The 9,555-nt window shown below is 54.7% G+C and overlaps 2 protein-coding genes across 2 annotated transcripts; both read left to right on the top strand.

Moving 5' to 3' along the window:
- Positions 1 to 1,964: 1,964 nt before the first annotated feature.
- LOC139826915 (zinc finger protein 541-like) lies at positions 1,965 to 3,638 on the top strand. Its single transcript, XM_071803292.1, has 2 exons — positions 1,965 to 3,280; positions 3,357 to 3,638. Exons 1-2 carry the CDS (start codon positions 3,120 to 3,122, stop codon positions 3,589 to 3,591), a joined length of 396 nt encoding a protein of 131 aa, XP_071659393.1. The 5' UTR covers positions 1,965 to 3,119; the 3' UTR covers positions 3,592 to 3,638.
- Positions 3,639 to 5,114: 1,476 nt separating this feature from the next.
- LOC139826914 (uncharacterized) lies at positions 5,115 to 9,250 on the top strand. Its single transcript, XM_071803291.1, has 6 exons — positions 5,115 to 5,283; positions 7,051 to 7,126; positions 7,283 to 7,371; positions 7,563 to 7,694; positions 8,075 to 8,196; positions 8,350 to 9,250. Exons 1-6 carry the CDS (start codon positions 5,281 to 5,283, stop codon positions 9,248 to 9,250), a joined length of 1,323 nt encoding a protein of 440 aa, XP_071659392.1. The 5' UTR covers positions 5,115 to 5,280.
- Positions 9,251 to 9,555: the final 305 nt, after the last annotated feature.

The following is a 9,555-nucleotide window of genomic DNA, read 5'->3' on the forward strand; positions in this document are numbered from 1 at the left end:
TTCCCCCCTTTTCCCCTCTTTTCCCTTTTTCCCCCTTTTCCCTCTTTCCCCCCTTTTTCCCCCTTTCCCCCCTTTTCCCTCTTCCCCGTTTCCCTCTCCCGTTTTCCCGTCCCTCCTCCCATTCCCGTGCAGCCCAACCCCTTCCCCCCTTTTCCCCAGAGCAGTTTTCATACAGATCCCCCCTTTCCCCCCAGCCCCGAACCCCCGGGGGTTTCTCAGCATCAGCAGCCACTTCACTCCCCCCAATTTAACTCTTTGTGTCCCTTTTCCAGGCTCTTTGGGAGCCCGGGTGTCCTGGGGCCGCTCTGGTTTTTGCTCCGGGGTGTTTGGAGCCCGGTGACCATGGACCTGTTTCCCTTGGGCGACGAGCTGCGTGGCTTTGCCCAGAGCCCCGGGCTGCTCTGCGGGGAAGCGCTGGAGCCCGACCTGGAGCCCAGTCTGAGCCTGGAGCCCGACCTGGAGCCCAACCTGAGCCTGGAGCCCGACCTGAGCCTGGAGCCCAACCTGGAGCCCAACCTGAACCTGGAGCCCATCCTGAGCCTTGAGCCTGACCTGGAGCCCAACCTGAGCCTGGAGCCCAACCTGGAGCCCAATCTGAGCCTTGAGCCCAACCTGGAGCCCAACCTGAGCCTGGTTACTAATGATCAGTATTTACCAATGATGGTCATAATTTATTAATAGTGATCAGTATTTATTAATAACAACCAGTATTTATTAATGATGGTTAGTATTTATTAATGACAATTAGTATTTATTAATAACCACCAGTATTTATTAATAACGGCCAGTATTTATTAATGGCGGTCAGTATTTCTTAATGACAATCAGTATTGATTAATGATGGTATTTATTAAGGATGATTATTATTTATTAATGATGATCAGTATTTGTTAATGGTGATCGGCATTTATTAATAATGGTTAGTATTTATTAATGACGATCAGTATTTATTAATGACCGTCACTATTAATGATGATCAGTATTGATTAATGATGGCGAGTATTTATTAATGATGATCAGTATTTATTAATAACAGTCAGTATTTATTAATGACAATCAGTATCGATTAATGATTGTGAGTATTTATTAATGATGATCAGTATTTATTAATGATGGTCAGTATTTATTAATAACGATCAGTATTTATTAGTGACGGTCACTATTTATTAATGACAATCAGTAATTATTAATGAGGGTCAGTATTTATTAATCCTTGCTATTTAACCCTTTTGGGTTGAAACCTTTGAGACCGAACGCCGATTGATTCCACCGGGCAAGCTCCACCTGCCTGGAGCTTCAGTGCCGACTACGCCATCTGTTCTAAAAGCGCCGCGGCTTTATCATGTTGATTTTTTTACCTATTTATCCTGATTTTTGTCACTTTAGCCACTTGGCGGCTGCTCCGGTTGAGGATGGCGGCGTCTCCATGTGCCGGAACCACGGGTGGTCGGTGGACGCCGAGAGGGGGCAGGTAACGGGCACCCATGGGTGCTGCTCATTGAGCGGGGATCTGAGCGAAGGCGGCGGGGGGGACGGCGGTGCCGTCGAAGCCCTTTGCGGGGGTCGTTACCAAATTGTGCGTAACTGGATGATTTGTGAACGTCGCTGCCGATTGAGTGGAGACGACGGGGTGAGAAAACGAGAAATAGGGAATCGCTGCAGTGTAAAGATTCACGTTGCGCGCTCCCGCCCGGTTTGGGTCGTGTTTAGCGTAGCGGGTTTTATTATCCTCGTTATATAACGGAGAAATAATTGGGAAGAGCAGTTTGCAAAGCGCTTTGATATCCTCCAGCGCCACCGACGCTCCCGGTTCCGTTTGTGCTCAGGTGCGCGACGCGGGCGATGCAAACACCGCGAAACCATCGTTGGGAGATGGAAACGGCGCCTCCGAACCCCCGACGCTGTCCGAAAACCCCCCTGGTGATCCCGGTGTTGGTTCCAGTGACAAGGAACGAGGTGGGTGAGGAGTACTTGGATGGTTGTGCGATGATTCGGCAACCGGCGGCGCCGGAGTCGCTTCCCGGAGCACCCGTGTGTGTGTCCCTGGCTGAACCAAGGGTGCTACGTGCCCCAAAACCCCCCAAATTACACCCAAATAACGCTATGGGGACGCGCTCGGCGGCCGCTACCCCAGGGACGGGCTCTGGGAGGCTCCAGGCTCCCGCTGGGTTATTGATCCGAAATACGGAACCCGGCGATCGCCTCGAGTTGGGTGAAAGGGAGGAAGCATCAGCAGGACTGGTGGGTCCCCAGACCCCTCATTTTGGGGTTCGCCGCTTGCTTTTGAGCCAAAAAAGGAGGAAAAGCAGATAAACGCCCGTGTGATTTTGTGCGTTTTCCACCTTTAACCCTTTTCTCGTTCGATGTTGCCCAGATCACCGAAAATGCGTCTCCGGATGGGAAGATCTCGCAGCAAAAAGGCGACGGAGGCCAAAACCCCTCGTGATCCCGACACCGGGATTGAAGCGCTTTCGGCCGCCCCGCGGGGTTAATTCAGTGCGATGCGGATGTCCCCACGTAGCGCTTTGGGGGGAACACCCCGCTTTATGGTTGTGGTTTACGGGGGGTTTATCTCAACCCGGGCCGAGCGATCCCGGTGTAAAACCGCCCGGTGAACCCGGTTTGGGTTCGGCGTCCCCTCGCTGGTTTGTGGTGACAAACGCAGAGCTCGTGCTCCCCAAAAACCCCCAAAATGGGTGCTTTTGTGGAATATGGGATGGAAACAACCCCCCAGCGTTTCGCTGTGATATCGGGTGTAAAAACCACCCGAGTGCTGCGATCGACTGCAAAACCCCATTGGGATGATCCATCAGCGACCGATTTCACCAAAACGATGGGAATTGGGACAATTTGTGGTTGTGATGCCGAGGAACGGTCTCGGCACGATGATTTTGATCCTGAGCCTTGCTTTTCCCCCCTTATTTCTCAATATCCCGCAGGCAGAATGGACGGCGACTTGGGATTGTGCCTGGTGAAGGACGCCCCCAAAATCAGCGTCCGGCCGTGAGTCCCCAAACCACCAAAAACGGGCGCAAAACGGGTGCGTCGCGCTTTTCCTGCCCCTCGTTTGGCCCGCCAGGACCCATTGACGTCCATTCCGAACGGAACACGAGGCGCTGATGTCACCGGCGGCGCTGATGTCGCGGCGGAACCCCGGCAACGCTTTGTTGTTCCGAGCCCTCGCAGGGCGTCTCTCCCACTCTGCCGCGTCTTGGAGCGAATCCCTGTGGTTTTCGGCCGAACCGCGCGGTTTCGGTGCCGATCGGAGCACGATGATGCCGTGAGCGCTCAGAACGCCCCCGTCCCCCCCGCCGCGCCGCCGCGGTCCCCGTCACCGCCTCCCGTCCCCTCTCCAGGCAGATCAACGTGGGGAGCGGCTTCCAGGCGGAGCTGCCGGCCCTGCGCGACCCAGCGCAGGCGCAGCAGGACGAGGAGCGCGCGGAGCTGGTCTGGAAGCCCTGGGGGGACATGGACACCGACCCGCAGGCGCCCGACCCAGGTATCGCACGCATTGGGTGCCTGGCCCACCCCACCTGGGCCCCGGGGGGGTCGTCGCTGCTCTTGGGGCTCCCAACGCTGCCTTTTGGGTAGAAATAGTGACGTTTTTCCGTGTGTTTCTTGCTCTCCGCTCCACCTGGTTGGCTCGTTTTCCGCTGTCCCGTATCGCACCTTTTGTCCCCAAAACCCAACTTTTCCTTCTCGTATCGTACCCATTATCATGTCGCACCTTTTCTTGACCAACCCCGACGTTTCCTTTGTCCTATCACACTTTTCTTGATAAAACCCAACTTTTCCTTGTTGTAGCGCGTCTTTTCTTGACATAAACCCAACTTTTCCTTCTCGTATCGTACCCATTGTTGTATCGCACCTTTTCTTGACCAACCCTGACGTTTCCATTGTCCTATCACGTCTTTTCTCAACAAAACCCAACTTTTCCTTGTCCTATCGCATCTTTTCTCAACAAAACCCAACTTTTCCTTGTCTTATCACGTCTTTTCTTGACAGAACCCAACGTTTCTGTTGTCCTATCGCGTCTTTTCTTGACATACACCCAACTTTTCCTTGTCCTATTGGTTCTTATCTTGACCAACTCCAACTTTTCCTTGACCTATTGTGTCTTTTCGTGACAAAAGCCAACTTTTCCTTGTCCTATTGTCTTTTCTTGACATAAACCCAACTTTTCCTTGTCCTATTGCGTCTTTTCTCAACAAAACCCAACTTTTCCTTGTCCTATCGCGTCTTTTCTCAACAAAACCCAACTTTTCCTTGTCCTATCGCACCTTTTCTTGACAAACCCCAACATTTCCTTTATCATATCGCATCTTTTCTTGACCAACTCCAACTTTTCCTTGAATCGTACCCATTGTCGTATCACGCTTTTCCTTGACAAACCCCAGCTTTTCCTTGTTGGATCCCATATTTCCACCCCCAAACCCCAACACCCCCATGTCACATCCCCCTTTCCCCCAACACCCCCATGTCACATCCCCCTTTCCCCAAACCCCAACACCCCCATGTCACATCCCCCTTTCCCCCAACATCCCCATGTCACATCCCCCTTTCCCCAAACCCCAACACCCCCATGTCACATCCCCCTTTCCCCAAACCCCAACACCCCCATGTCACATCCCCCTTTCCCCAAACCCCAACACCCCCATGTCACATCCCCCTTTCCCCCCCAAACCCCAACATCCCCACCTCATATCACCCCATTTCCCCCCCGAACCCCAACATCCCCATGTCCCATCACCCCGTTTCCCCCACCCCGTGTCGGTTGCAGTGTTGACCCTGCTGTCCATGGCAAGCTCCAGCACCGTCCCCGGGAGCTCCAGCACCGTCCCCGGGAGCTCCAGCGCCATCCCCAGGAGCTCCAACGCCATCCTCGGGAGCTCCAGTGCCGTCCCTGGGAGCTCCAGTGCCATCCTCGGGAGCTCCAGTGCCATCCTCGGGAGCTCCAGTGCCATCCCTGGAAACTCCAGCGCCATCTTCGGGAGCTCCAGTGCTGTTCCTGGGAGCTCCAGTGCTGTCCCCGGGAGCTCCAGTGCCATCCCCGGGAGCTCCAGTGCCATCCCCGGGAGCTCCAGTGCCATCCTCGGGAGCTCCAGTGCCGTCCCCGGGAGCTCCAGTGCCGTCCCTGGGAGCTCCAGTGCCATCCCCGGGAGCTCCAGTGCCATCCTCGGGAGCTCCAGTGCTGTCCCTGGGAGCTCCAGCGCCGTCCCCGGCGCCGTCCCCAACCTGGAGCTGGCCCTGCACTGCCTGCACGCGGCGCGCGGCGACCTGATGGTGAGTGACCCCAAAACCCCCCGATATCACCCCAAACCCCCTGATATCACCCCCAAACCCCCCGATATCACCCCCAAAGCCCCCCGATATCACCCCCATACCCCCGATATCTCCCCAAAACCCCCGATATCTCCCCAAACCCCCCTGATATCACCCCAAAACCTCCTGATATCTCCCCAAAACCCCTTGATACCAGCCCAGAACCCCCTAATATCACCCCAAACCCACCGATATCATCCCCAAAAGCCCCAGTATCACCCCCATGTCCCCGATATCACCCCAAACCCCCCGATATCACCCCAAAACCCCCTGATATCTCCCCAAATCCCATTGATATCACCCCAAAACCCCCTGATATCTCCCCAAAACCCCCGATATCTCCCCAAAGCCCCCCGATATCACCCCAAAACCCCCCGATATCACCCCAAAACCCCCCGATATCACCCCAAAACCCCCTGATATCTTCCCAAAACACCCCGATATCTCCCCAAAACAACTTGGCATCTGCCCAAATCCCCTTGATATCACCCCAGAACCCCTTGATATCACCCCAGAACCCCCCGATATCACCCCAAAACCCTATGATATCTCCCCAAAACCCCCCGATATCACTCCAAACCCCCCCAGTATCTCCCCAAAACCCCCCGATATCACCTCAAAATCTCCCGATATCTCCCCAAACCCCCTGATATCACCCCAGAACCCCCCAATATCACCCCCAAGCCACCCGATATCACCCCCAAAAGCCCCAATATCACCCCCATGCCCCCGATATCACCCCAAAACCCCCCGGTATCACCCCAAAACCCCGATATCACCCCAAAACCCCCTCATATCACCCCAAAATCCCCTGATATCTCCCCAAAACACCCCGATATCTCCCCAAAACACCTTGATATCACCCCAAAACCCCCTGATATCTCCCCAAAACACCCTGATATCTCCCCAAAACACCTTGATATCACCCCAAAACCCCCTGATATCTCCCCAAATCCCGATATCACCACAAAACCCCTCGATATCTCCCCAAAACCCCTCGATATCACCCCAAAACCCCCTGATATCTCCCCAAAACCCCTCGATATCTCTTCAAAACCCCCTGATATCTCCCCAAAGCCCCTCAATGTTACCCCAAAACCCCCCGATATCACCCCCAAACCCCGATATCACCCCAAAACCCCCCGATGTCTCCCCAAAACACCCCGATATCTCCCCAAAACACCTCGATATCACCCCAGACCCCCCAATATCACCCCAAAACCCCCTGATATCTCCTCAAATCCCCTGATATCACCCCAGAACCCCTCGATATCACCCCACACCCCCTGATATCTCCCCAAAACCCCTCAATATCACCCCAAAACCCCTCAATATCACCCCAAAACCCCTCGATATCACCCCAAAACCCCCTGATATCTCCCCAAAACCCCTTGATATCACCCCAAAACCCCCCGATATCACCGCCAAACCCCCCGATATCACTCCAAAACCTCCTGATATCTCCCCAAAACCCCCCGATATCACCCCAAATCCTCCTGATATCTCCCCAAAACCCCCCGATATCACCCCAAACCCCCCGATATCTCCCCAAAACCCCCTGATATCACCCCCAAACCTCCTGATATCGCCCCAAAACCCCCCGATATCTCCCCAAGCCCCCCGATATCTCCCCAAAACCCCCCGATATCACCCCAAAACCCCCAAAATCACAACTTGGGGCGTCCTGCTCCGAATGGAAGGCGAACCCCGAGCCTCTTCCTCTTGCAGAAGGCGCTGGAGATGCTGCTTTCGGGGGGGCCCCCCAAGTCCGAATCGGACCCTCTGGCCAATTATCATTACGCAGGTAAACGAGGAACGGGGCCCATTCCCCCCCAGGACACAAACAGACACCACGATACCCTTTCCACGCCGATTTAAACATCTTGGGCTGCCGATAACGACCCCCCCGCCCCGTTTGCTAATTGCGTTCCCCATAACGAACCCGCTCATTGCCCCGCAGGCTCGGACACGTGGACGCCATTGGAGCAGCAGCTTTTCCACCGTGCTTTTGCCACCCACAAGAAGGACTTTTATCGCATCCACAAGAAGGTAAATCCCCCAAAATCATCGGGTTTTAACCCAAAAAGCCGCGTTTTTGAGTCACGCATCGAACTCCCGTTCTCCAAATGTCATTTTGCTGCTTAACGCTGCAAAAAAGGCACCGGAATGAGACAAAACGAGGCGTAAATGTGATTTACCGCGGCGTTTCCATCCTAAACCGCCCCTATCCCCTCGCTTAGGTCCAGACTAAGACTGTGGCCCAGTGTGTTGAATATTACTACATCTGGAAGAAAACGACCAAACTCAAGTCCTACCGAGCAAAAGGGACGGGCAAAAAAGCCAAGAGAAACAAGGAAAAGGCCGAGGAGAAGGTAGAAAACGCGTTTACACAGAATTTGCGCTGCAGGAAAACCGCCTTGAGGCCAAAAAAGCGGCTTTTTGGGCCCGAAATGGGCTCGATTGGCTGCAGGTTGATTGCAGTGATTCCAGGTATTAACGATCCTGGTGGGGTTTGAATGGTTTGGGGGATATTCTGTGGTTTTGGCTTCGCCGCCGAAGGGAATTGCTGTGCGTTCCCTGCCAAAAAGCGGTGGTTTGTGTCACAAAAAGAGCCGGTTTTGGCTCTTTTAGCCTCACCTGGCTGAGTTGTCTCTATGGGCTGTTCCATAGGGTCTTGTTTCCAAGCTGGTTTATTCTCAGCGCTCTCGACCTTTGGTGAAAGGGGGGAATGAGGGGAATCTCTGCTTTCCAGGCCACTTTCCAGCCCCCGAAGAAGAAGCCCCGTCCCTCGCCCGAGGAAAGGGCCAAAATGAAGCAGCAAATGGCCCAAAATGAGGGCGCCGGGGAGTCCTTTCCATGCACGGAGTGCGGCAGGTGAGTTGTTGCTTATTTGGGGATAAAGAGGTTAAAAGGTGTTAAAGCCACCCGGCGCGGAGCCGAGAAACGGCGCCGGACCCGCGCCAAAACGCACCCAGAGAGGGTGAAGCCAAAAAGCACTAAAACCTGGGTTTTCCGCCCCGTTTCCAGGGCGTTTGCCACGATGCGGGGCAAGAACGCACACATGAGGTGGCACCGGGCGCGGGAGCTGCAGGCGGGGACCGAGCTGACCCCAAAGGGCTTGGAAATTGAGGACAAACCAGCCGAAATGGTGATTGCTGCGCTGGTTCTGGAGCCGCAGGCCGGGACCGAGCTGCCCATAAAGTGCTTGAAGATTGAGGAGAAACCAGCTGAAATGGCGATTGCGGGACCGGAGCTGCAGGATGGCACCGAGCCGCCCCCAAGATCCTTGGAAATTGAGGACAAACCAGCCGTAATGGAGATTGCGGTGCCAGAACCGCAGGTGGGGACCGAGCCGCCCCAAAAATGCTTGAAGATTGAGGACAAACCAGCCGAAATGGTGAATGCGGGACCGGAGCTGCAGGATGGCACCGAGCCACCCCCAAAGGGCCTGAATATCGAGGAGAAACCAGCTGAAATGGTGATTGCAGCGCTGGAGCCGCAGACCGGGACTGAGCCACCCCTGAAATGTGTGAAAATTGAAGAGAAACCAGCTGAAATGGTGACTGTGGCGCTGGAGCCGCAGGCTGAGACCAAGCTGCCCCTAAAGTGCTTCAAAATTGAGGGCAAACCAGCCAAAATGGTGATTGTGGGACCAGAGCTGCAGGATGGCACTGAGCCACCCCCAAAGGGCCTGGAAATTGAGGAGAAACCAGCTGAAATGGCGATTGCTGCGCCGGTTCTGGAGCCGCAGGCCGGGACTGAGCCGCCTCCAAGATGCTTGGAAATTGAGGAGAAACGAGACAAAATGGTGATTGCGGGACCGGAGCTGCAGGCTGACACTGAGCCACCGCCAAAATACCTGCAAATTGAGGACAAACCAGCTGAAACGGTGATTGCGGCGCCAGCACCGGAGCCGCAGGCTGAGTGAGACCGAGCCCACCCTGAAGCGCTTTAAAATTGAAGAGAAACCAGCGGAAATGGCGATGCCGGAGCCGGAGGCCGGGACTGAGCCACCCCTGAAGCGCTTAAGAATTGAGGAGAAAGCAGCTGAAATGGAGATTGCAGCACTGGAGCTGCAGGCCGGGACTGAGCCACCGCCAAAGTGTTTGAAAATTGAGGAGAAAGCAGCCGAAATGGAGATTGCGGTGCCAGAGCCACAGGCCGGGACCGAGCCGCCCGAAAAGTGCCTGAAAATTGAGGGAAAACCAGCGGAAATGGTGATTGTGGCACCGG

Source organism: Patagioenas fasciata, unplaced genomic scaffold (genome assembly GCF_037038585.1).
Source record: "Patagioenas fasciata isolate bPatFas1 unplaced genomic scaffold, bPatFas1.hap1 Unplaced_91, whole genome shotgun sequence".
Taxonomy (NCBI): domain Eukaryota; kingdom Metazoa; phylum Chordata; class Aves; order Columbiformes; family Columbidae; genus Patagioenas; species Patagioenas fasciata.